The following is a 27,641-nucleotide window of genomic DNA, read 5'->3' on the forward strand; positions in this document are numbered from 1 at the left end:
TCCTCCAGGAGATCTTGACTCTGGGACTGAACCATTGTCTCTTAAGTCTCCAATTGGCAGGCCACTTCTTTACCACTGCACCACCTGGGAAGCCCCATATTATTCAGCCATAGAAAGAAGGAAATCCTATCGTTTGCAACAACAGGAATGGACCTTGACAGCATTATGCTAAATGAAATAAGTCAGACAGAGAAAGACTTAATGGTGTATGATATCACTAATATGGGGACTCTTAAAAAAAAAGAAAGAAACAACTCATAGGAAGAGAGATCAGGTTTGTGGTTACCATAGGCAAAGGTCCAAACTTCCAGTTATAAGCAAAGAAATCCTGGGAGGTAATGTACCTTGTGATAACTTGTTAACACTGCTGTATGTTGTATTTGAAAGTTTGTAAGAGAGTAGATCCTAAGAGTTCTCTTCACAAGTTAAGGTTTTTTTTCTTTTTAAGGTGTCATCATGAGATGATGGACATGAACTAAATTCATTGTGATCATCATTTCATAAAATGTGTAAATCACGTCATTGTGCTGTATACCTTAAACTTACACAGTATTATGTGTCAATTATGGGGGCTTCCCTGGTGGCTCAGTGATAAAGAATATGCCTGCTAATGCAGGAGACATGGATTCAAGGAAGATTCCCTGAGTCAGGAAGATTCCCTGGAGGAGGAAATGGCAACCCACTCCAGTATTCTTGCCCGGAGAATCCCATGGACAGGGGAGTCTGGCAGGCTGCAGTTTGCGGTCAAAAAGAGTCAAACACCACTGAGCGACTTTCACATACACAGTACATTCATTAGAGAATAAGATTAATTTGCCATCACTGATCAGTATTCAATGAGTAATACCTTTACTAATAGGGGTACTAATGTACGCTTTGCATACAAAGCTGCTATTGAAACACACTGTCAGGTGGACATTCACCCGTTTGCTCTTTGAGCAGGCTTCTCTCCTCTCAGATTGCATCTTCCATACTCTGAAGATACCCATGACTCTCACAACTTCCCCCTCCAACTCTCCTCTCACTGGGGGTACTAGACCTCAGGACTTTTCAGAAGTCTTCCCTGGTGATGATAGTTAAGGCCTCCACAGACCTCCATAGTGTGGACACTCTCCCCAGATCCCCCTGAGAAGACCCCAAGGCCCAGAACCATCCATAGAGCCTCATGCTCTTCACCTGTCTTCAAAGAATGCCGAGTATATGAGACAATATGGTGATAGACCCTATCTCTTAGCACTGCTCTGTAAACAAGAGCATAGACAGATGCTAGAAAGATAGGTAACAGAAACAAAAACAACCCATGTACTGCACGTATAGGAAAGTCTTCGCAAGCACCAGTGTTGAGCAACTGTGAGGAAAACTGTTTTGTGCCCTCATAAACCCTACAACAATACCTTCAAAACTGTACTGCACTTAAGATGTATCTTTTTCCCCTAAGATACTCTTGTCAAAACATTCCAGAACCCAGGACAATCCTAAGATCCGTTCATTATATTTTTGCAAGAAAATGAAGCTAAAAATGTGTGTGCATAATCCAGTTTAACCTAATTAGTATGCTTTCTATAACTTTAATAAAGGATAGGAACACACATTGGAACAAAATTTTTATCTGATCATTTTATTTTAGATCCATGGGCACAAATCTCAAAGGATACCTGAGCAGGGAACTCTTTTTCTTTAGAGAGGACTCCAAAAAACCTCCTCAAACCTGTAAGTGATAAGGAATTTTTGTTCTTTACCTGTGAAAAGGCTAATCCAGATTCTCTGGCTCCAGTTCCTTAAGTCAGAAATACCTTGACCGAGAGTTCACTTTGTAACATGTCTTTATCTTAATTTTAGAATTCAGTATGGGAAAAAGGCAGGAAGTAGTGACGGAAGGCTGGGGAAGAGAGGCAGCAGGAAGGGACGCCAAGCCCATGGGAGAGCCTTAGGAAATGGAGAGGTTTGTGTAGACCTAAGAGTTTCGAAGGGGCAGACAGCCTGGGGAACAGGTGGAGGAGCACAGACCCTGCAGAGGGAGGACCATGAGTGTGAGCGACTGAGTGAAGGACATAGTGGGAGCGAGAATTAGGTAGGCTAGGAGAAGACATGGTTAGGAACAGAGCCACACGGAGAATTAGGGAAGCCAAACCTGTTGATTTTCACAACATTGACTTGGGATGTGCAAACAGATAAGATGGGATGCTCACAGTCACGGCTCCATATGGTTTTGCTAGTTTCAAATTACAGTGAACAGCCTCCAGCAACTAATTTCATTCTTTAAAAAATGAGAAAAGCTGTTTTTCCTCAATGATAATTACACTCAAACTGGATTTGACAAAGCCAAGCACTGGAGTGGTGTTGCTACTCTTTGCTGCTGTTAAATTTGAGCTTGTCAATCAAATAGGAATTCAACCCCAGGCAACCAGCCAAAAAGATAAACAAGTGAAACAGAAATGAGAAGCAATTCACACCCAGATTCCGGTGGCTGCTGGTGTGCAGCCCTTCTCGGGATGCCAGAGCCTGCAGATTCGTGTAAAACAGTGGTCCCTAACCTTTTTGGCACCGGGGACCAGTTTCCTGGAAGAAAATGTTTCCACGGACTGGGGGTGGGGATGTGGTTTCAGGATGATTCAAGTGCATTACATTTATTGTGCACTTTATTTCTATTATTACATCAGCTCCACTTCAGATCACCAGGCATTAGATCCTGGAGGTTGGGGACCCTGTTGTAAAGTGTTCAGGCTCTTTAACCTCAAAAGGCACAATGAGAAACCGTGCCTCCCCATCCCTTTCTGCCCTTCACATTTTTAAAGCTTCAGCCATGTTTTAACCTGTCATCTTCTTAAAAATAAACAGCATAGCTTTTCTGAGGAACGTATTGAGTGAACCCAAGCAATAGGAATGTCCACATGGCATAATTCCTTTCACACTTTAATCTGTGTTTTGTTCTTTGTGTTTTCTCCCCCTCATTGGCCAGGCCTTCCTTTGTGTTCCTTTGACTAAAGCCAGCCTCTGTTCCAGGTATTTGTGAGGTTTGTTTTGGGGCAGGATCTTAGTTCCCTGACCAGTGACTGAACACACAGGAGAAATAAGAGACACGTGCTCGATCCCTGGGTCGGGAAGATCCCCTGAAGGAGGGCATGGCAACCCACTCCAGTATTCTTGCCTGGAGAATCCATAGACAGAGGAGCCTGGCGGGCTACAGTGCATAGGATAACAGAGTTGAACACGACTGAAGCAACAGCACATGCTAGAGGGAGGAAAGAGAGGTTTTCTGGAGAGTGCCCTATACACAAGCAAGGGCCTTCCTATGTCCCTAGACATTTCAGGATCCTCAGTTGATTTACAACTGCCAGGATCTGCATGTCGGCATCTACGGCCTCCTTCCCTTGGAAGTGCAGGTAAGTACACCGCCTAGTTGCACGGCAGACCAGAAGAGCAAAGAATTAACGTGCTCTCCCCTCAACAGGCAGATACTCAGTCAATGGCTCTTAGAAGTTGATGCATAAATACCCCAGCTTCTTGTCCCTAGAGTGTAATATTAATAATTCTGCAGTGTGTGTTTTGTACAATTCCTTGATGTTTGCTTGGAGGACCAGACTCCAATGCCCACTGTGGTAGCCAGCTTGATGATATGAGTTGTCTTCCCTTCCCTGTATCCCTGAGCCACTTCATACCAGCATTCCCTGCACTGCTCAAATAAACCACCTGCACCTGAGGGTCAGGGTCTACTTCTATGGTAACCAAACTATGACACCTTAAATATGGGCTCTCGCCTACAACATCTGGTGTCTCAGTCATAAGTCATCATACTGTTTCTTGTTTTTAAATTATTTTGAAATGATCTCACCTGGGTGTACTTTATTGTTTCAGTGGTGACATTGAAGAAGTTTGCAATTAAATGGGGAACATGTTTGTGGTTTCCCCCACAGAAGAAATCATTCTTAAGCAAAGTGAATGTCTAAAGAATGTCCTGGATTGCCTATATGCAGAGGTAATAATCAAAATATTTAACAGCTGATACGGCATGGTCCTCATCTGATCATAGAAGATGCTGGCCTGTATACTGTCACACTATGGCTCTGCCCCAGTGAAACACAGGGGTCCCAGTTCTGCCTGGGTCACATCTTCAGGCAGGGTTGAGAGGTCATTGAGCAGAGAAGGATTTACCTGGTTTTCTCCAGGGGGGCTCAGATGTAGGCAGTTATGATTTTTTTTTTTTTTTTGGCTGTGCTGAGCCTTGGTTGCTGCTTGAGGGCTTTCTCTAGTCTCGGTGAGTGGGGCTACTCTTTGTTGCCATGCAAGGGCTTCTCATCACGGTGACTTCTCTTTCTGTGGAGCACAGGCTGCAAGGCACAAGAGCCCAGCAGTTGGAGCACACAGACTCAGTAGTCTCAGAGCAGATGGGATCTTCCCAGACCAGGGATCGAACCCCTGTTCCCTATATTGACAGGCAGATTCTTATCCACTGGACCAGGGAAGTCAGGTGGGTATGATTTTGATTCCTCCTCAGAAAAAGAAGTTATGCATAGAAACATTCATCAAATATCTCTGAAGGAAGCTAAAGGCCCAGCAAGGACCACATCGGCAGGGACTTTGAGAACTTTACAATCCAACCTGTTACTGGTGTTTTTCTCCTAAGTATGGAAGCAAAAGCTGCACTCTACCTGATGCTTCTGGAGGAATGTCTCTTCCCCATGGTAGGTGGTCTGGGCAAGACCAAAAAGCAAAGCAGCCAGCCCATGGGTATGTGTATGATCCAAGATAGTCCATCAGACTCTCTCCCCTGGGACGATAAAAGTGAAGCAGAATGGTGAAAGGATGGGAGAAAAAGGCATTGGAGTTCATCTATGCAGTGAGCGCACTAGTTGATTCATGCAGTAGGGTGCTACAAAGCACGGTCAGCTGGTTCCTGCTACCCAGAGTCCAGAGTTGCCTGGTTTCTCTTCTTGTCCTCGATCTTCTCATTGGCTCTGCGAGCCTTTTGATAGCTTTTCAGTAATTTCCTTTTATTGCTTAAAATTTCGAGGATTGGCTTTTACTTGCACCTAAAGAACCACAACAAGTTCAGGCCCAATATGCTTATCTTCAGCCACATTTTGTGGAGAATGGACCCCTTGAAAGAGCATGTGGCAGCAACTACTGACTAAAAAGGGAAGAAGAGAAGCCAGTCCCTGGATCTTCATCAAAGAAGAGGAAGAAGACATAGGAGGCAGGAGTGGGCCTGAGGGATGCAGTCCTTGAGGAGGATTAGCTTTGCCGAGGTTGGCTCTCAGGTGCCCAGGGAGCTCAGATCCCACCCTGGGAACCTGACGGTTTCTCTACTGTCTCCCAGGTTGGCTTATGAGTCAGGCATCCCTCACAAGCAAAGCTCCAGGGGCTTGAGCAGATGCTGGGAGGAGGTCCAAGGCTCAGGTCAGGCTCTCTTCTTTTTAGTAATTCTGGTAAGATAGGGAGTATGTGGGCATTGAAATCATGAACTAGGACTTCCTGGTGGTCCAGTGGTTAAGACTCTGTGCTTCTACTGCAGGGGGCACAGGTTCGATCCCTGGTCAGGGAACTAAGATCCCACATGCCGTGTGGTGTAGTCAGGAAAAGAAAAATCGTGGGCTAAAATGAGGCCCTGCTGGAATAGGCAGACTTATTCCTAAGAATATGGTAAGAATACATAATTTACTGTGATATCCACTTTACTGCACAGTAATTATGCATATATCTATATATATCTCACAGAAAACATAATGTGAACTGGAAGGATTTTCCTTTTTTTATGCTTATTTACATGAAGAAGAGTAGGAAATGAATTTTTTGTCTTAGTGCAACCATTCTTTGCCAGCATTGGGTACAACACAACCTTATCAAATCCTCAAAGAGGGGTCATATGAGCACCTACCAACCTGGCCTGCCCATGGAGCTTTGTCTAGAAGCCATGTTTCTTATAGAACTTAGCTCGGGCTAAAACATCATTGACATAGTCGGCCTGTATGTCTGCGGAGGTGGCAATGGCTTCAGTTCCTGACTTGAAGGCTGAGAGACCACCTGAAATGAAACCAGAGGTTCAGGTTGAAAAATTAACTTTCAACAGAAGTAAGCTATGAGCAAATCTCCAAAAGCACAGTCCCAGATCTTCTTTCCCGCTTCCTCCCCTCCTCAGAGGATCTACTTCCTCTAGAGTCACTGAGAAAATTCCAGATTGCTTTCCTTCTGTCTCTCTTTTTCTAGAGGCTTTTGTTTTCTTGCTGCAGAAGTCAGATTTGCTTCTCATTTCTTTACCAATCTTCACTCTGAGAATACTTGTAACATTGTCTCAGTCGTTCAGTAACTCATTTATTCACTCACTCACCCATTCAGTAAATGTTTTTAAGCAACTACTGTGCACCAGGATGGGTGCCACACTGGCTTGCACACTGCACAGTGATGCCCGAGACATACTCATTTCTTTGTAGGGGTATGTGCGCAGTGTGCACGTGTGTGTTACACCCTAGAAGGTTAATCTTCAGTAGTTCCTCATGTGTTTAACATAACCGTGCTCTGCTTGGATGTCTAGAGAAAAAGACCCCTGGTCCTGATCCCTGCCTCCTAGGACCTTGAAATAGAATATAGAAACTGTTTATTCAAAAATCAGGCTGTAAAGTAATGGAAGGAGAGAGGTACTTGCATATGGGTCCGTAGGAGGTGTGGTTGAATGTAAAAGGAGAAGGAACCAGGAAACCTCAGAAAACAATCTGGTTGTTCTGGCCGGGATGACTGGGTATATTATGGTGCCTAGAAACTGTTTATTCAAAAATCAGGCTGTAAAGTGTGAAAGGAGAGAGGTACTTGCATATGATGGGTCCGTAGGAGGTGTGGTTGAATGTAAAAGGAGAAGGAACCAGGGAACCTCAGAAAACAATTGTTTGTTCAGGCCAGGATGACTGGGCATATTATGGTGCCTTCCACAGAGACAGAAAATACGAAGAAAAAGCAAATGTATAATGGGAGGCTAGTGAGCTAATTCGCTTCCCTGTGGCTCAGCTGGTAAAGAACCCACCTGCCAATGCAGGAGATGCAAGAGATGTGGGATCCCTGGGTTGGGAAGATTCCCTGGAGAAGGAAATGGCAACCCTCTCCAGTATTCCTGCCTGGGAAAGCGCGTGGACAGAGGAGCCTGGTGGGCTACAGTCCGTGAGGTCGAAAAGAGTCAGGTACAACTGAGCGAGCAGGCAAAGTGAGTTGATTCGGTCTGGGAGATGCTGAACCTGAGGTGGTCTGTGATCAGCTTAGAAGGCATCTTTCCCTGGACACATCATGGTACTTAAAGCCCTGCTGTCACTGAGGATGCTCACGGGGTGAACATTCATTCCAACAATTCAGAAAGTGGGCAACAGTTTCTTGCACCAGGGGAAAAAAAAACCCATCAGAGAAAGGCAAACATATTCTTTTAAACGATCACACTAGCTCTCAGGGCATCACTCAAGGACCAATGAGAAGTCTTCCCTGGTGGTTCAGTGGTTAGAAATCCCCTGCCAAGCCAGGGGACTTGGGTTTGATCCCTGGTCCTGGAAGATCCCACATGCCATGGGGGCAACTAAGCCTGTGAACCACAACTACCGAGCCTGTGCTCTGGAGCTCCCGAGCCGCAACTGCCGAGCCCACGCGCCGCAGCTGCTGACGCCCGCATGCCTGGAGCCGGTGCCACCCCGCCTCCACAGTGAGAAGCCTCTGCACCGCAACTCGAGAGTAGCCTCCAGTTGCCACAACTGTAGAAAACCCTGCGTGCAGCGACGAAGACCCAGCGCAGCCATAAATAAGTAAATGCGTTTTAAAAAAGGAGAACCAAGGAGAGATGTAAAAGGAACCCCAACGTCTGGCAGAAGGGGAATGGAAGCAGAAAAGAAGACCACTCCAGGGAGCTCAGTGCTTCAGAGAGCGTTCAGGTCCTCCCAGGTCCAGGGCTGCCCTGGTGGACATGGGCCCAGGAATACCCAGGGCACACCCGGCCTTCAGGGCTCCCTCACTCACCGCTCTTCTAAACAAAGCACTACACATCTGGCCTACCTTTGAGGTGCTGAGCCACACTCCAGCTGGGGAATTTTTTCTGGATTGTCTTAATTCTGTCTGTGAGAATCCCAACAGCCTGCAAAAGGTGTTCTTTGCCATCCCAGGTACCAACAGGACGATGAATGTTTTTATCAAGCTAGAAAATTCAGATAAGAATGTCAGCATCTGAATGGAACAAGACAGGTTTCTGTTGTCCTGATTTCTATTCCTTATGTTCAAGGTCATGGGCACCACCTTGCCCCTTTTCTCTGTTTCCACAGAATCAATTCTAAATGCCCTTTCTTTCATAGGAAAGAGAGTCTGAAAAACAAAGTAAGATTTGGGAGAACTGGGTGTGGCATAGTTTTAGTTAAGCACTCAAATATTAACAAATAAATAAAGGAAAAAGTTGTTTTAAAACAAATAATGAGCACCCAAAGTCTAGATATTTGCAGTCAAAAATATCTTTTTTCGAAGTGGGGAGACTGGAAGTCTGGGTTTCTCAGACAATTCAAAATAAAGCCTGGTGGAATTCCCTGGTGGTCCAGTGGTTGGAATTTGGTGACTTTGCTTCTGGGGCCCAGGTTCAATCCCTAGTCAGGGAACAAAGATCCTACAAGCTGTGTGACACAGCCAAAAAATAATTGAGTATGAATTTTTAAATAAATAAATAATAAAAGCCTGGAAGCAAATATTCTGAAAATTTGAGTCCCCTTCCTCCAAACTGCCTAATGAACAATTTGGTTCAAGTAGGACTTTATTATAATGTTTTGATCTACATGGATGAAATTTACTATTTCATGAACCTCAAGTGGATACTGGTAATAGTGCCCTTTTTTTTACATAAGATTTTCTCAGTTTAAGTATATTGCATAGTATTCATTGCAAATTGTAGTTATAACACGTGTAAGATACTCTTTTTAAAAGATGTCAAATAACTGGTATATCTTGATGTGTTACAGAATTACCAGCAAAAGCCATGCAAATACCAGTATTTTAAAGCCTAGGATAAATGCAAATAGTTGCAAATAATCTATCAGGAAGGATGGAGTGGGGCTGATGAAAAGCTTCTGGTTGAGTACCTGCATCAGGCCAAATTTAAGTCCTGTGTGGTCCCAGCCATCCAGCAGGATAGTTCCACCGTGGCTTTCTCTAGAGATGATAGCTGCAATGAGAGCGGGGTCCACGCAGTGCCGCAGTCCAATTTCTTTGATCAGAATTTGGTAAGACTGTAAGGCCTTCAAATCCATCTCAGCAAACATCTCAGAACCACGGATGCCTGCGTCAATAGAAAGTAAACGGTGTTCTCCACTTCATAAGAGAACTCTTTTTCAGTTTAATAAGTAAGCCACAGCTCCTGACTGTAGCCCCTCAGGCTTGGGACAACCATTTTAGGACATTTTTGATCTCTCATTGCATAAACCCAGAAAGGTCCACAGCCCAGATGGATACCACTTCCACTTTCTTTATTGTTCTGTTTTCAGCCACATTTGGTGCAAGAGGGGAGGTCTTGGACATGAAGTCAGCCAACCTAAGTTTGAGTCTGGTTCTGCTGCTACCTAGCCCTGGAACCTTGGGAAGTCCTTCCTCCTTGCTAAGCCTCAGTTGTCTGATCTGTAAATTAGCAAGGTAGGATTAGATTGACCTTGCAGTTGCTTCAAACTCTGACATGCTAATACTGAGACAACGTGAAGAGTCTTCAGAACAGAAGACCAGGAGAGGACATACAGGGAGCCTTGCCCAAGATGCTCATGTTGTAACGTGAAGCAAACCCAGCAACAGATTGAAAACAGAGCCAGAAACGGACGTTTTACTATGTAGAAGTGAACACATCTGGGTCAGGTTTGGAAAGGATGAAGGGAAAACAGAAGAAGTTTGTTAGATGGGTCGGGATTCTGTTTTTCTCTAGTTTTTAATTTTGATAATGCAGCTATAAAAATGAACTTCTCAAAATTAAGCTACTTCCTAAGAAAGACTGAAAACGATGAAAGGAGGCTAGCTAGATGCTTGCATGGCCTTACACTCACCGCAGGCAATCATCCTGGTGTTATCACAGGGGACACCAGGGGTCTCCATGGTCATGATGTCACCGTAGCAGCCATGGTACAGGCGGAAGTGCAGGCGAGGACTCATTGTGTGAGTGAAGGATTGTGAGCCCCAGGAAGCGCCTGTAGGGCACAATGATAATTCGCCTGAAACCTTCGAGGAAATACTGCTCGAGTTGCTCTTATGAGTATTACTAAACCGATGGCAAAGCCATAGGCTTAATCCTCCCAAACCCCTCTCCAAGACCCCAGAATGGCTCACTAGACAGAACAGAACAGAAGATTCCCTCTTCCCACTCTACTCCAACCTTAAAAAAATCGAATACTACCCTTAATTCTAAACTTTGTTCAAAGTATTATGACAATCAGTTCTTATAGGTCTCAAAAACATTTGCTGCAATCTTCATCAGAATGAAAGCTACTGGTAGAGTTTTAAGTAAAAACTTGGAGAAAATTTTTAAGACACCTCCGACACAAGTGCTTCTGGAAATGTAAACATCTGAATTCATAACGGCTTTTGTTTAGGAAGATAAGAAAGAAGAGTATCATTGGCTTAAAGAAAGAAGGTTATCATTCACTTAAAATGGTAATTTGATATCATTTTTCTGTGAAGTTGAGTTTCTGTCTAAGTCTAATTAAGAAAATTGGAAATAAAATTTAACTTACCATGAAATTTAAGTTAAATCTATTCTTATTTTTTATTTTGTTATTATGAAGTGAGTTTCTATTTACTGAAGGAGATAAGAAGCTTGTCTATAAGTTGAAAAGTCTCTTCTAGTAGTTGCTAGGATGGCTGAATTGTGCCTTAAGACCACAAATTTTTGTTGTAACAAATTATGTTTGTTAAAACATTTGCTGTGAAAACCTGTGTTTCACTTAGTGTTGTGAATGGTGTTTTTAACTAGAGAGGTAGATTTTACCCTTTTCTCATAGATCAGTTCTGGTTAACTAGACAGTATAAATTCTAGAGACTTTCTTAGGATTAGGCACAAAGTCAATGGAACTCTTCCTTGCAAATGTTTAGTCGCTGAATCATGCCTGGCTCTTTTGTGATCCCATGGACTGTAGCCCAACAGGCTCCTCTGTCAATGGGATTTCCCCAGCAAGAATACGGGAGCAGACTGCCATTTCCTTTTCTAGGGGATCTTTCCAACCCAGGGATCAAACCCACATCTCCTGCATCGGTAGGCAGATAGGTTAGGTAATATTTATCTTCAAAGGAAAGCAAAGCAACTCTAAAGATTAACTCTTCACAAGTATGTGATTTTTAAAAAGCAAAACTCATCAAAGCCAATAAAAAATGCAGACATAATCTTCTCTCTCCCATATACAAACAGGCAAAAAAGGAATTAAAAAATGAACCAAAAGGGCAGAGAGTGAAACCATCAGGTAAACTCGGGATGCTGAGAAAGCCTATCTAGATTATAGAAGCAGCATAAACCAGCAAAGCCCTTACATTTCTTTAAGCTGTGTGGATTGCCATGTGAGGCAGAGAACAGGAGCATCGCCTTGACTCCCCTCTTGGCCCTTGGTGTCTGATAGTGTTTGTGCCTACAGGGTGTGTGTGAAATACATATGAGTGAATGAATGGACAGAGTCCCACGACACAGATCACATGTAAAATTGAAGCATGGGTTGTAGAGTAATTGGCCTCCAATTAAAATAAATTAATTAATTTTAAAAACTGAAGCATGGGGTTTGAGAGTGAGGGCGCAGACAGAAAACATACATCCAGAATCTAACCACTTCTCATCACATCTGCTACCACATAGCCAAACCAGCATCGTGGCTGGTCTGGTTTAATGTTCAGCCTCTTAACTGACCTCCCCACTCCACTCTTGAAGTCTATTTTGATCTTATGAATATTTCTATAATAAAATAAATTACATCAAATAGAGAAAAAGACATTCTAAAAAAATGAAAAGCAAAAACTCTATGTGTGCATGCTAAGTCATTTAAGTTATGTCCGCCTCTTTGCAACCCTATGGACTATCACCCGCCAGGGTCCTCTGTCCATGGGATTCTCCAGGCAAGAGCACTGGAGTGGACTGCCATGCCCTCCTCTGAGCATCTTCCCCACCCAGGGATGGAACCTGCATCTCTCGTCCCCTGCATCAGCAGGGGACTTCCACTGGCATATATCTCCCCAAATGCCTTTTTGGGTGCCTTTTAGGCACCGTCATACTGACTGAAAGTGAACTCTTTCTTCTAAACTCCTCCCAGAAAAGAATTTTTTCTATTCGCTCATAGAACTCTTATTTACTGTCTGGAATTGACAGTTTTCTCTTCCTATGTCTTGCCTCACAAAGCACTGTTCCGGAATTTCCCACTGATAACACCTCCACTTGCTTGGCAAGAAAACACTGTTAATTATAGAAATAAGCAGCTGATTCATGGCTGGGCCTGTCAGGAGAGCCCACCCCCAACCCCATGACATATAATCACTACCATTTCTGATTTATGACTGGGCTGGATGGGGCTAGATGTTTTTGTGGACACCTTGGAAACAGTGCTAAATGTCAGTCAAGGACTTACCAATGAGGACAAAAAGGCCCCCAAACAGGGCAAAAGATAGCATGGTAGGCAGTGACGCGTATCTTACAGCACCTGTGCTGATTCAAAAGAGAAACTGGTTAATTTTAAAACTTGAAAGTTTCCCAAAGAAACTAGTTTTGATTTTCTTAAAAAAGTTTCTTTTCAATTCAGTGCCCTTTTTTGTGTCCAAGATATTATTCTCATAGACTCAGTTCATTGGATCACTCTCTATCCTAAGCACCAACTCCCAACTCATTTTAACCAGATTTCATACTGACATGAGCCCATGAACATCTTTTTAAAATTTATTTTTAAATTGGGGTATAATTGCTTTACATTGTTGTTTTGGTTTCTTCTATACAGTGGCCTGAATCAACCATGTTGTTGCTGTTTATTTGCCAACTCTTGCAGCCCTATGGATTGTAGCCCCGCCAGGCTCCTCTGTGGCATTTCCTCTTCCAAGGGATCTTCCTGACTCAGGGATCTAACCTACTTCTCCTGCTTTGGTAGGCAGGTTCTTGACCTCTGAGCACCAAGGAAGTCCAAATCAGTCATCAGGTCAGTTCAATTCAGTCGCTCAGTCATGTCCAACTCTGTGACTCCGTGGACTGCAGCACACCAGGCCTCCCTGTCCATCAACAACTCCCAGAGCTTACTCAAACTCATGTCCATTGAGTCAGTGATGCCATCCAACCATCTCATCCTCTGTCATCCCCTTCTCCTCCCACCTTCAATCTCTCCCAGAATCAGAGTCTTTTCAAATGAGTCAGTTCTTTGCATCAGGTGGCCAAAGTACTGGAGTTTCAGCTTCAGCATCAGTCCTTCCAATGAATATTCAGGACTCATTCCTTTAGGATGGACTGGTTGGATCTCCATGCAGTCCAAGGGACTCTCAAGAGTCTTCTCCAACACCACAGTTCAAAAGCATCAATTCTTTGGTGCTCAGCTTTCTTTATAGTCCAACTCTCACATCCGTACATGACTATTGGAAAAACCACAGCCTTGACTAGACGGACCTTTGTTGGCAAAGTAATGTCTCTGCTTTTTAATATGCTGTCTAGGTTGGTCATAACTTTTCTTCCAAGGCTGCAGTCACCATCTGCATAGGTATACATATATTCCCTTCCCTCTTCAGCCTCCCTCCCACCCTCCTGTTCCACCCCTCTTGATCAGCACAGGAGTCTATGAACAACTACTTACATATGTTACCTACACACACACTCCCGTCCATCTCCAAACAAGGTCACACCACAATTTTGTTCCTATTCTTGTACTAGTCTCCTGAGAAAGTCAAAAGAAACCACTTTTGATAAGAGGAACCTTTGAGATCATGACTCAGAAGAGGTTTGCTGTGCTCCATTTCTTCCTCCGTGGGCTCTATTCTTGGCTTCATTCAAAAAGCAGCTTATGCGTTTTACAAGATATAACAAGGCTAGGACTCCAAACTGTTCTCCATACTGGCTACATTGGGAGATTAGGACTGACATATATACACTGCCATGTGTAACACAGATAGCTAGTGGAAACCTGCTATAGAGCACAAGGAGCTCACTGGCGCTCTGTGACCTACAGGAGTGGGAGAGGGGTGGGGGTAGTTGGGGAGGGAGGCTTAATAGGGAGGGGATATATGTATACTTATAGCTGATATACTTCATTGTACAGCAGAAACTAACACAAGATTGTAAAGCAATTATACTCCAATTAAAAAACAAAAAACACCGTAAAGCTAGGACTAACCTGGTTTGGGACTTTGCAGAAAAAAATCTCTCGTTTCTCTTTGAGAAGGTCTTCTGAACTCAGCGGCAACTTGTCAGGACTTTACACAGTGGTGACCTTGGTCCTATAACAGGTTGGTTAAAGTTCGAAAATCCATTAGCAAATTTCCATCTTCCTGGTTTCAATCCACTGCCTTCAGTGAAGCTCTTGTGCTGTGGAGAAGATTTTAAACACCAGCATGCATACTTGCCTGCCTCTCTCACCTTCATCCTGTACCTCCAATCTGGGAGGAGCTTTATATATGCTTTAAAGCCCTCTCTATAAACCACTGACCTCATTAGGCCTGGTTATAATGGTACTCGGGGCTTAGGTGGCCCTTTTAATAAAAGGATTTAAAAGTATATATTAACCACTATTAATCAATTAATCTAATGAACCCCCAAGTTGTACTGGAGGTATATATTTGGTGGACGGTTTCTGGGTTTCTAAAGTTGTGCTAGGCAAACACCTTCTGAGTGTGAGAACAAGAAACAGATATTTAGCCTTAAAAAGATAAATAAATAGGAAATGCTAGCAGCTGCCACTCTTGGATTGTTTACCTGAAATGCTAAGCCTCCTGCTCTTTGGTCTCCATCCCACGGTCACACGGTCTTTTTGGCTCTTCGCTCCGATTCTGCCTGACAAGCAGATCTAAGAGTGTCTGCCTGCTCCTGAGATGTCAGTGAAAAGCCGGGGACTAGAAACAGGGGTACTGGTTTCCCAAATTTCTGAAAAAATGTGAAAACAAAATTTGGCCAGGGATGAACATTTCTTTGAGGATGGACTCTTTTCATACTGATTTGTAGGAAAAGATGGAGCCCATTGTGCAGCTCCAGAAACAGGAAGTGGAAGGGATGTTCTTTTTTTGCGTCTGTCTGCACTGGGTCTTTGTTGTGGCACTCAGGCCTCTGTTTGGTTTTGGTACAGGGGCTTAGTCGCCCCATAGTTTGTGGGATCTTAGTTCCCTGACCAGGGATGGAACTCACATCCCTTGCCTTGGAAGGCAGATTCTTAACCAGTGGACAACCAGGGAAGTCTTGGGCAAAGTACTTCCCAGAGGGGAGGAGAGTCTGACATGGGTCTTGCCACCAGTGTGAGACGTTTCTAAGACTGTACACATTCTTTCATTCATCCCCCAGGTGAACAGAGGTGTGAGGGAGACTGGGCAGGAGACAGGGAAGACAGAGGCCCTGAGTCTAGTGTCTTCCAGGCTCCCTGGCAGTGAGCAACCACACCTCCTGGGAAAACTGATCACTGTTCAGCCCACTGCACTAGCTGCTGCCCGGATCCATCTCTGATTTGTAGAATAGTCTGCCCTTCACAGGGCCTTCAGCCTTGCATTCCAGGGAAGAAGGGTGGGGCTGTCCTGACTGATGGTGCTCCTGCCTCAGCCATCAGGAAAATGACTCGTGCAGGCCCTGCTCCACCACTCCTGTCAACGTCGTGGTCAGGGCCACTCTTTACAAAGTGGTTTGGCGTGGGTCCAGCTGCTCCCAGATGGCCCTCGGGAGACCGTGGCACCAGCTCATAGCCTTCCCAGTGCCAGGGCTTCTGTGGGGCTTACCAGCTAGGAGTGAGCAGAAAGATCAAGGAAGGGAGAAGAACAAGTAGAGAAGAGTTAAATTAGGTAAGAGATACTGGGTAGAGACGGAAGCTGTCTCTAGAGAATACAAGAAATCATAAAACACAGGAAGGACTGTTGACTGTGGAGCTGAGTTTGTTCTTCTCCCTGTTTTCAGAGAAGGGGCCGCCAGTCCTTCCAGGTATGAAGGTCTTAATGTCCAAGCCCTCTGCAGTTTAAAAAATGGCTTTCAAACTCACGTGGATTATGAAGCTTTGCCCAAGTTATGAGACTACAAATGAGCATTTATTTGACACCCATTGTCCATTAGGACTGAAGCGACTTAGCAGCAGCAGCAGCAGCAGTCCCTTAGGTTGCTGTGGACATTGTATCGTTTGATCCTCCCAACGACCTTGTGAGGTAGGTATTATCCTTTATTTTAGAGATGAGGAAAATGAGACTCAGAGAAGTTAAGCAACTTATCAAAGGTTACACATGTAGGACATGGCAAAGCTGGGATGTGAACCCAGGACTGTAAAACTCCAAAATCCATGTTCTTCTACTGCATCAGAGGTACTGCCACCATGGTCCAAAGACCCCAGAGAGTGATTTACCCTAACAGGCTCAAATCAACCAGTTTGCACACAAAGCATTATCTGTGGTCTGAGTAAATAATTCCAGTCACAGATATTTACCAGTCATTCAGGTAGATGCTGTTCTACTTTTAAAATACAAATGAGTACGAGTCAACTGTATCCTCAGTGTCCACTTGTCACTGTCTCTTTTCTGCATCAACAGCAACTGCAGCTAACATGCATTGAGCTTGTACAGCAAGCCTAGTAGAATAGTAGTAAGGGGTACAGCCTAGGCCTGAACCCAGATTGGTTGCACTCTAAAGCCTAACTCTTTAAAAAAACAATTATTTTATTGAAGTAGAGTTGATTTACACTGTCATGTTAATTCTGCCATATAGCAAAATGATTCTGTTATACATACATACATACATTCTTTTTCATATTCTTTTCCATTACGGTTTATCACAGGATACTGAATATAATCCCTTGTTCCATACAGTAGGACTTTGTTGTTTACCCATTTTACATAAAATAGTTTGTATCTGTTAACCCCAAACTCCCTACTGCCTGCTTGGCAACCACAAGTTTGCTTTCTATGTCTGTGAAGTCTGTTTCTGTTTCACAGATAAATTTGTATCATTTATTTTATTATTTTTATTACTTTTGGCTGCACAGCTTGTGGGATCTTAGTTCCCCAACCAGGGATTGGACCCACACCCTCAGAAGTGAAAGCTTGGAATCCTAACCTCTGGACCACCAGGGAATTCCCTGCATCATGTTTTAGATTCTATCCATCAGTGATGTATGATGATTTGTCTTTCTCCATCTGACTTCACTTAGTCTGACAATCTCTAGGTTCATCTGTGTTTCTGCACATGGCATCATTTCATTCTTTTTATGGCTGAGTAGTATTCCATTGTATGTATGTACCACATCTGCCTTTCCATTCATGTGTCAATGGACATTTAGGTTGTCTACATGTCATAGCTATTGTAAATAGTGCTACTATGAACACTGGGGTGCATGTATCTTTTCAAATTAGTTTTCTCTGGCTATATCCCCGGAAGTGGAATTGCTGGATCATATGGCAACTCTATTTTTAGTTTTTTGAGGAACCTCCCTACTGTTTTCCATAGCAGCTGCACCAATTTACATTCCCTAAAACCTAATTTTTTTAAATTCATTCATTTATTTATTTTGGGTTGTGCTAGGTCTTCATTGCTGCACAGGCTGTCTCTAGTTGTGGCAAGTGGGGGCTACTCTCTGTTGTGGGGCACGGGCTTCTCGTTGCTGTGGCTTCTCTTGCTGCAGAGCACAGGCTTCAGGAACACAGGCTTCAGTAGTTGTGGCTCACGGGCTTACCCGCTCTGCAGCACGTGAAATCTTCCAGACCGTGGATCAGACCCGTGTACTCGGCACTGGCAGGCCGATCCTTATTCACTGTACCACCAGGGAAGTCCTAAAGCCTAATTCTTACCATTGCAATCTACTGACCCAATGGATGATTAAACCCAAGTGCTATCATATGAGGATCTTAGTTGTTGTTCTGTCGCTCAGTCGTGTCTGACTCTGTGACCCTGTGAACTGCAGCACACCAGGCTTCCCTGTCCTCTGCTATCTCCAGGAATCTGCCTAAACTCATGTTCATTGACTCAGTGATGCCATCCGGCTATCTCATCCTCTGTCGTCCCCTTCTCCTCCCTCAATCTTTCCCAGCATCAGGGTCTTTTTCAATGAGTCAGCTCTTCACATCAAGTAACCAAAGTGTTGGAGCTTCTTAGTAATTTTTGGATGATCTTAGTAATTTTTGATATTTTGAAAGGAATTTACTGAATTTACTGAATGATTCTCCATCTCTTCCCAGGGATGCCAAAAATGGCTCTGCACGTGAGTTGTGTTCATGCTGCCAGAAGGGGCTTGCGGGGACCTTGTCACCTGCTATAATCTCCCTCAGTCCCCAGGCTTTCCAAAATAAAAATACACTCTACATGCATGCAAGGTCCTTGCGGTGCAAATGGAACTCTATGACCAGTCCCCTGACCTCATGCCTCTTCCAATCAGTTGTCTGCCTCTCAAACTTCACACGATAGCAATTCTCTAGTAGCCTCTGGCAGAAAGATCCTCAGCCTGGATGTCTAGAGACCCAGCTCCCAGTCTCTGATGCTCCACTAACCAGCTGAGGGTAGCCAACAGTGGAGACTCTACTTTCCCATTTATAGAGTCAAAAAGTTGGATGAGACCAGATGATCAATGAGATCTCCTCTGGCTCCCACCATCTTCTGGAGTTGGTGAGTCAAGTGAGTCTGGATCTAGGAGAGGGAATAAACATGGGAGGTTGAGGAGAAAGTAAGTTGTAATTTTGGAGTTCTTGCAGGAGAAGATAAGCACACACCCTTTTACTTTGCCATCTTGTGGGCCTTTGACTGTGTGGATCACAACAAACTGGATATTTCTCAAAGAGATGGGAATACCAGACCACCTGAGACCTCCTGAGAAATCTGTATGCAGGTTAAGAAGCAACAGTTAGAACTGGACATGAAACAACAGACTGCTCCCAAATAGGGAAAGGAGTACGTCAAGGCTGTATATTGTCACCCTGCTTATTTAACTTCTATGCAGAGTACATCATGTGAAATGCCGGACTGGATGAAGCACAAGCTGGAATCAAGATTGCCGGGAGAAATAGCAATAACCTCAGATATGCAAATAACACCACCTTTATGTCAGACAGAGAAGAAGAACTAAAGAGCCTCTTGATGAAAGTGAAAGAAGAGAGTGAAAAAGCTGGCTTAACACTCAACATTCAGAAAACTAAGATCATGGCATCCAGTCTTATAACTTCATGACAAATAGATGGGGAAACAATGGAAACAGTGAGAGACTTTATTTTCTTGGGCTCCAAAATCACTGCAGATGGTGACTGCAGCCATGAAATTAAAAGACGCTTGCTCCTTGGAAGAAAAGTTATGACCAACCTAGATGGCGTTTTAAAAAGCAGAGACATTATTTTGCCAACAAAGATCCGTCTAGTCAAGGCTATGGTTTTTCCAGTAGTCATGTATGGATGTGAGAGCTGGACTATCAACAAAGCTGAGTGCCAAAGAATTGATGCTTTTGAACTGTGGTGTTGGAGAAGACTCTTGAGAGTCCCTTGGACTGCATGGAGATCCAACCAGTCCATCCTAAAGGAAATCAGTCCTGAATGTTCATTGGAAGGACTGATGCTGAAGCTGAAACTCCAGTACTTTGGCCACCTGATGCGAAGAACTGACTCATTGGAAACGACCCTGATGCTGGGAAAGATAGAAGGGGATGACAGAGGATGAAATGGTTGGATGGCATCACCAACTCGATGGACATGAGTTTGAGCAAGCTCGGGGAATGGGTGATGGACAGGGAAGCCTGGCGTGGTGCAGTCCATGGAGTCGCAAAGAGTCGGACACGACTGAGTGACTGAGCAAGTGAACTGAACTGAACTGAGGAGAAAGGTATGGAAACTTGGACTGCATTTCTGTTCTCATCAAAATGACAAGTGCCATGCAACTCATCCTGTGTTTAAGGTGGCTTTCAAAGTGAATTTTCTCTGATTTTCCTCTCTACCTTGCAGTTAGTCAATAGTAGAAGGTGTTGCAATGGTAAAGAATCTTCCTGCCAATGGAGGAGACAAGGGTTCAAGCCCTGGGTCAGGAAGATCCCCTGGAGGAAGAAATGGCAACCCACTGCAGTATTCTTGCCTGGAAAATTCCATGGACAGAGGAGCCTGGTGGTCCATAGAGTCACAAAGAGTCAGACACGAACAAGCAACTGGGCACACACACACAAAGACCTTTATCATATATAAATCCAGAATTTAAATGTAAGACCCTGTTCATCAACCATTTTCATATGGACAAGGAAAATATAAAAAGAAGTGTCGTTTGCTGGCTTCCTTGTTAGTCTCAGCCATAATTATGGATTTCCCTGTCAGGCTGGGTGACTAAGAGCAGGTATGAGCACTGCTAATGAGGTTTTTAAACTGCATGTGTCAAGTGGCTCAAAATTTCCCAAATAATGTAAATAGCTGACAAATACAGTAAATTGAAAAATCAAGCTTCTCTTTTAAAAGATCATAATTGTCAGGAGACTTCAATCCAGGTTCTGGTCACTGTCTCTCAGTGTGGGGCTCAGTGGAGGCCGCAGTCTGTCATAGTGCCTGTCACTGTGATGTCTGGGTCTGAGACAAGAGTCAGAGGCTTCGAGCAAGTCCATTGAATATTCCAATTTTCTTTCCTGCTGCCTCTCTCCTTCCTGACCCCAGTTTCCTCCTTCTCCTTGGGCTAATCTGATAACGGAATTGTAGTCACGATGACAGCAAGTATATAGTCATAGCATTTTCAGGTACGATTTAATTTTTAACCAGGGCTCTTAATACCTAAATTTTGTTTTCTCAAAATGAAAAATGACCCAGTCTGAGGTGAGTCCCCCACCTCCAGGATCTAATGCCTGATGATCTGAGGTGGAGCTGATATAATAGTAATAGAAATAAAGTGTATAATAAATGTAATGCACTTGAATCATCCTGAAGTCCATCCATACCCCCCACCCCATCCTAGTCCTTGGGAAAAAAATGTCTTCCATGAAACCCGTCCTTGGTGCCAAAGGTTGGGGACTGCTGTGCTAGGGGACACCAGAGCACAGAGGTGACACGCATCATTGCAAAGGGGGTATTATTTTTATAGTAAAGCACATACATTTAAAAATCCACACCTTTATTGTGGAGAAAAATGTGCAACCTTCATGAATGTTTAAGATAGAGCATCAAATTTAAAATCTTTCTCTTTCTGCTCCTTCTTGTGACTCTGCTCAGATACTCTTTCCTCCAGGGCGGCCTCTGTGTGCCTCTGCCATTGACAGACCTTCAAGGGAAAAGCTTAAGGAGTATGTCCTCCTAGTTAGGAGAAGGAGATGAATGATGCTGGGATGTGAAGCACTGTGTGTGTCCAGAAGTCAGTACTGGTGGGTGTTCCTTGAGGGAGTCCTCAAATCACACCCGGGAAAGAAAGAGCCATGTCGCATCCTTGGGAGGTAAAGCAGGCCAGCATCGCACGCTCCCCTGGTTCCCTCTGCCTCTTCATCTCCACTCACCTCCCTCCCAGAACCGGTCTGTAGTTATAGACACAGGTTTGATTCCATCGTGCTGCCATTTGTGAATGCCAGCCATGGTCCTCCATTCTTTGTTGTTTTTAATAATTGTATTTGTTTGTTTATTTTTGGCCGTGCTGGGACTTGTTTCCATATGGGCTTTCACTAGTTTCAGCAAGCGGGGGCTACTCTTTGTTGTAGTGCGCGGGCTTTTCATTGCAGTGGCTTTTCTTGCTGTGGAGTGTGGGTTCTAGGGCAGGCTTCAGTAGTGGCAGCCCTGGAGCACAGGCTCCATAGTTGTGGCTCACTGGCTTAGTTTCTCCATGGCATGTGGGCTCTTCCCAGCACAGGACTTAAACCCATGTCTCCTACGTCGGCAGGCGGAGTTTATACCCCTGAGCCACCAGGGAAGCCCCACGGTGCTCCATCCTTAAGAACAGCCAAGGTTGATTATCATGTGTCACTCCTTTAACCTCTATGGGCCTTAGTTGGCCTCATCTGTAAAATGGGCATGATAATGACGCCCTATAACTTTGTTTTGAAGATAAAAATAAATTATATATGTGAAAACATCTTGTAAACTGCAACGCTTCCCACAGATTCCAGTTATTATGATGGGGTTGTCCTCACATCCTGATGGGTTAGCTGGTTGTTGATTTATTCATTTGCTCGTTTATTTATCCATGAAGCTTCAGGAGCAATAGTGAAGAATTGGCTTATAGGACAGGAAGTAACAAATAAAGCCTTTTTTTCCTCCAGGAAGGAATTATGGCAGGACAAGCAAGGGCTGTTGCTGGGATTCTGCAGCCTGCCTAGTGAGATTGGAGGAGAAGAGAAATAGCCAGGCCTCTACTACATGGCTTCAAAACCTATGGAATGAAGGGACTGCCTGAACACCCGTGGCAAAGGCACTTTGGTAACAGAAGCTGGGGGGAAGGCAGAAGTGGAGCCTTTCGATCCCATTTTATTAAAAAGTTCAATTTAATCTCAAGATATTTTCGTGCCTGGCTTGAGCTGCTGAATGTTTTTCTTGCTTGAGGTTTAATCCACTATATGCTGGGGCTTCCCAGTTAGCACTAGTGGTAAAGAACCCACCTGCTAATATAAGAAACATAAGGGACTCAGGTTCGATCCCTGGTTTGGGAAGATCCTCTGGAGAAGGACATGGTAACCCACTCCAGTATTCTGCCTAGAGAATCCCACAGACAGAGGAGCCTGGCGGGCTCCATGGGGTCACAAAGAGTCGGACACGACTGAAGCAACTGAGCAGGAATGCACCACGATATGGTAGGTAAACTGCCATATCCTTCTAAAGACACACTTATACGGCCTTCCAGGGTCAGATATGTGACCAACATTTCGGAAAGGAAGATATACAAATGGTCAAGAAGCTCATGAAGAAGGTGCTCAACATCATTAGACATCAGGAAATTGTTACAAATTAAAACCACAATGAGAAAGCATTTCAGACTCTCTGAAAAGACTAAAATCAAGCACTGGCTGTGTCCGATGTCGGTGACAACATAAAGCAAATAGAATTTCATACATTTGGACTGTAAAATGGTATCATTTCTTTGGAGAGTTGTGTAGCAGTTTTTAATGAAATTAAACACGCATCTGCTCCATGACCCAGCCATTTCATTCTGCAGTGTTTATTCAAGAGAAATGAAAACAAATGTCTCCCGAAGACTTGTACAAGAATGTTCATTGTAGTTTGATTTATAATAGACCAATACTCCAAACGTTCATCAACAGGGGAATGGATCAACAATTGCGGTATATGCAGATTTTCCTGGTGGTCCTGTGGTTGAGACCACTTGCTTTCACTGCGAGGGGCGTGGGTTCAATCACTGGTTGGGGAGCAAAGATCCCATATACCATGCAGTGTGACCAAAAGAAAAAAAGAAACCAAAGGGCTTCCCTGGTGGCTCAGTGATCAAGAATCTGCCTGCCAATGCAGGAGACACAAGTCTGACCCCTGATTGAGAAGATTCCACATGCCATTGAGCTTGTGGTCCAGAGACCAGGAGCTGTAACGACTGAGCCTGTGAGCTGCAACTGCTGAAGCCCGAGCACCCTGGAGCCCCCGCTCCACCACGAGAGAGGCCACCACATTAGGAAGCCCCTGCACTGCAACTAAAGTAGCCCCTGCTCTCCCAACCAGAGAAAAGCCCGGGCAACAATGAAGACCCAGTGCAACCAGAAACAAACAAATAAATTATAAAAAAGGAAGAAAAGGATAACCAACTGTGGTATAGCCGTATTATGGAATAATACTCAGATTAACAGGCAAACAAGTGGAGGTAGAACTCCCACCCCTTGGCTGGGTCAGGTGCCCACATTCAACTACATCTAGAAACAGATTTGTTTGAAAAGAAGCTTCCTTGTGGTTTAAAAAGGAAAAAGGAGAAGTCTGAATTTTTAAGACATGTGCCAGGATTGTTCACTCTGCCTGTGATGGAGACAAGAGCTGGGGTGGCACCTGGAGGAAGACTTGGGTGGGGCCGCTTTCCTAGGGCTGATGCTTCAAGTGACTCCGAATATTTACATACTGTAGAAGGTATTGAGGATGTTGGGAGTGGAAGCATTATGTCATCAAGTAATGTTAAAGGCATGAGTTTAAAAGCATAGAGACTGGCCTGGGGCAGGAATGGGAACCCCTGTTCCACTGCAACAGGAAGAAGAGAGGAAGAAGTCAGATAGCAATGCAGTTCAATTTATAGAATTTTATTTGTTATTAGCTAATTAATCAATATTTTGGCTGTGCTGGGGCTTCAGTGCAGCGTGTGGGCTCTTCACTGTGGTGTGAGGGGGTTTCCCTTGTTTCAGTGCTTGGACTCAGTAAGTTGCCACAACACTGGCTCTCTAGTGGCATTCAGGTTTTAGTTGTCCTGAAGCATGTGGGATCTTAGTTTCTCAACCAGGGATTGAACCCGTGTCCCCTGCATTGGAAGGCAGATTCTTAACCACTGGACCACCAGGGAAGTCCCCAGTTTATAGAATTGATGGGAGAAAATGGAGAGAGCTCTCTAACGATTCCTAATCCCTCTGTGTATTAGGAGTTCAAGTCGTGTGCTGAGAGTGAAAAATATGTGGAATTAGAGGCTTAAGGAAATGGAGAAAATGTGGGAAAGTCAATCTGGAGACTCAGAACTGACAAGCGAGCCAAAAGGATTGTTGTTCTGCCTCTAAGTCACGTCCGACTCTTTACAGCCCGGTGGACTATAGTTCACCAGGTTCCTCTGTCCTCCATTCTATCTTGCAGAGTTCAAATTCATGTCTTTTAAGTCAGTGACGCTATCTAACCATTTCATCCTCCTCTGCCCCCTTCTTCTTTTGCCTTCAATCTTTCTCAGCAAATTAAAAATTAAATTGTACCTGGAAATGATAGGACTTGAATCTTTCCCAGCCAAAAAGATTACTGGGCTCCAGACACAAATGAGCTGAGGTTGGAGCCCATCGATGTTCAGAGGCCCCAAAATGCTAGATTTGGGGCTTAGTAACCTCAACATGGACAGGGAGAAAGCAGAGAGCTTGCCTCTGACCCACATGACCCTCTCTCCCTGTCACTTCTGACTCCACCCACAGCTGCAGCTTATGGCCACACAAAAGATTCCACCTGCTTTGCCTGGCCCTTCTCTACTGCCATTCACTCCCTCTTCCTGCCTCCTGCAGTTTTCATTTCCAGGAGAACTGGAAACCCCTAGCATTTCCCCCTCAGTCACAGGAGCAAAATCAAGGACAGAAGGACAATTTGGGGGTGGGCAGTGGATCAATGAGAGGAACAGGTCAAGCATGCAGCGTCTTCACTGGCAGTGGGGGGCCTTCAAGCGTGGTGTGTGCAAAGGCCTCCGGTGACCTTTCATCAGGCCAGAGGCCCCTTGAGGTACAGAGAGAGGAAGCACAGTTAAGGCCTCAGCTGGAGGCTTTTAATAATAAGTGTTCTGTTTATCAATAAGAAATATTCATGACATTGTTAAGCACTTTATGTAAGCAAGTTATTAAAGGGCGCTAATGAATATTACCAATTTTGTTTTAAGCAGGTGTATATATAGTTATAGAAAATAAGCAGAGTTACATCTTCAGCTGTACCAGATCTTATAAGGTCATGCTTCAAAGCAGCCATACTACAGTTACCCTCTGGGGGTGAGGGGAACATCTGCACAAATATTGTCTGTTATCATACTTTAAATTGGGTGAGAAAAGTTTCATTTCCCCAATTGAGGTTGATTGTCTTTTTCTTATTTTTAAAAATAGGATTCTTTATTACACTGTTGTCTGGGTCTGAGTCTTTTGTTAATCATATGAAAATTAAAGAAAAGAATCACTTCTCTGCAGAGATATATAAAAAAAGCAGAGACATCACTTTGCCAACAAAGGTCCGTGTAGTCAAAGCTATGGTTTTTCCGATAATCATATACGGGTGTGAGAGTTGGAGCTGAGCACCGAATAATTGATGTTTTCAAATTATGGTCCTGGAGAAGATTCTTGAGAGCCCCTTGGACTGCAAGGAGGTCAAACCAGTCCATCCTAAAGGCAGTCAACCCTGAATATTCATTGGAAGGACTGATACTGAAACTCCAATAGTCTGGCCACCTGATTGGCCATTGGACTCATTGGAAAAGATCCTGATGCTGGGAAAGATTGAAGGCAGAAGGAGAAGGGTGATGCAGAGGATGATATGGTTAAATAGTATCACAGACTCAGTGGACATGAATCTGAGCCAACTCTGGGAAATAGCGGAGGATAGAGGAGCCTGGCATGCTGCAGTCCATGGGGTCACAAAGAGTTGGCCACGACTGAAGTGATTTAGCATGCATGCACACACATGTGACATCCTTAATGTTTATTTGTCTTAGAATGGAAGTTTGTACCTTTCGACTGCCTTCATCTTGGCCCCCTTCCCCACTGCTCCCCCACCTATGGTAACCACAGATCTGGAAATCTCTCTTCTGAATTTATTTGTTTTTGAAGTATAACTAACCTACAACACCATGTTAGTTCCTATTACACAATATAGTGATCCAATATTTCTATGCATTTCATACTGATCAATGCAACAATTCTAGTTGTGACATATCACCATACAAAGACAGTACATAGTTACTGACTATATTCCCCACACAGTACATTTCATACTCACAACTCATTTATTTTGTACCTGGAAGTTTGTACCTCTGACTCCACTTCATCTATTTCTTTTCACCCACTACCCCTTCCCGCTCTGGAACACATATCTGTTATCTGTTTCTATAACTCTATGGGCTTTACAAAATTTTTTTAAAATTTTTTATTGGGGGCATAGTTGATTTACAATGTTGTGTTATTATAACTGTTCTGTTGTGTTTTTCATTTGTTTATCTTTTTAGATTACACATATAAGCAAAATAATGCAGTATTTGTCTTTCTATGTCTGATGTAATGCACTTAACATAATACCCTCTGGGCTTTCCAGGTGGTGCTAGCGGTTAAGAATCCAGCTGCCAATGCAGGAGACATTAAGAGACACAGGTTCGATCCCTGGGTCAGGAAGATCCCCTGGAGGAAGGCATGGCAACCTACTCCAGTATACTTGCCTGGAGAATCTCAAGGACAGAGGAACCTGGCAGGCTATAGTCCATAGGGTCACAAAGTGTTGGAATCAACTGAGGCAACTTAGCACAGCACAGCACATTATCCTCTCAGTTCAGTAGCTCAGTCGTGTCTGACTCTTTGCGACCCCATGGGCTGCAGCACGCCAGGCTTCCTTGTCCATCACCAACTCCTGGAGCTTACTCAAACTCATGTCCATCAAGTCGGTGATGCCATCCAACCATCTCATCCTCATCGTCCCCTTCTCTTCCCACCTTCAATCTTTCCCAGAATCAGGGTCTTTTCCAAGGAGTCAGTTCTTTGCATCAGGTGGCTAAATTATTGGAGTTTCAGCTTCAGCATGAGGCCTTCCAATGAACATTCAGGATTGATTTCCTTTAGGATGGACTGATTGGATCTCCTTGCAGTCCAAGGGACTCTCAAGAGTCTTCTCCAACACTACAGTTCAAAAGCATC

The 27,641-nt window shown here is 44.1% G+C and overlaps 1 protein-coding gene and 1 non-coding gene across 2 annotated transcripts; one reads left to right on the top strand and one right to left on the bottom strand.

The window, feature by feature from the left end:
- Nucleotides 1-5,469: 5,469 nt before the first annotated feature.
- On the top strand, nucleotides 5,470-5,542 carry TRNAR-UCU (transfer RNA arginine (anticodon UCU)). The gene has a single exon. It is a non-coding gene; the product is annotated as a tRNA-Arg (tRNA).
- Nucleotides 5,543-5,902: 360 nt separating this feature from the next.
- On the bottom strand, nucleotides 5,903-12,624 carry LYG2 (lysozyme g2). The gene is made up of 5 exons (XM_052649563.1): nucleotides 12,582-12,624; nucleotides 10,029-10,169; nucleotides 9,084-9,280; nucleotides 8,020-8,158; nucleotides 5,903-6,021 (listed from the first exon to the last, which is right to left on the bottom strand). Exons 1-5 carry the CDS (start codon nucleotides 12,622-12,624, stop codon nucleotides 5,903-5,905), a joined length of 639 nt encoding a protein of 212 aa, XP_052505523.1.
- Between the last annotated feature and the right edge of the window lie 15,017 nt (nucleotides 12,625-27,641).

Source organism: Budorcas taxicolor, chromosome 11, assembly GCF_023091745.1.
Source record: "Budorcas taxicolor isolate Tak-1 chromosome 11, Takin1.1, whole genome shotgun sequence".
NCBI lineage: Eukaryota > Metazoa > Chordata > Mammalia > Artiodactyla > Bovidae > Budorcas > Budorcas taxicolor.

What these genes read in the sequence shown, in the direction of transcription:
- LYG2 (XM_052649563.1), bottom strand. Translation starts at nt 12,624, where the DNA reads ATGCTATCTTTTGCCCTGTTTGGGGGCCTTTTTGTCCTCATTG. An exon ending in CACCAGGATGATTGCCTGCG is followed by an intron (nt 9,281 to 10,028) that starts GTGAGTGTAAGG and finishes CTATTGACGCAG; the next exon opens with GCATCCGTGGTTCTGAGATG. An exon ending in TGTGGCTCAGCACCTCAAAG is followed by an intron (nt 6,022 to 8,019) that starts GTAGGCCAGATG and finishes GTTTCATTTCAG; the next exon opens with GTGGTCTCTCAGCCTTCAAG.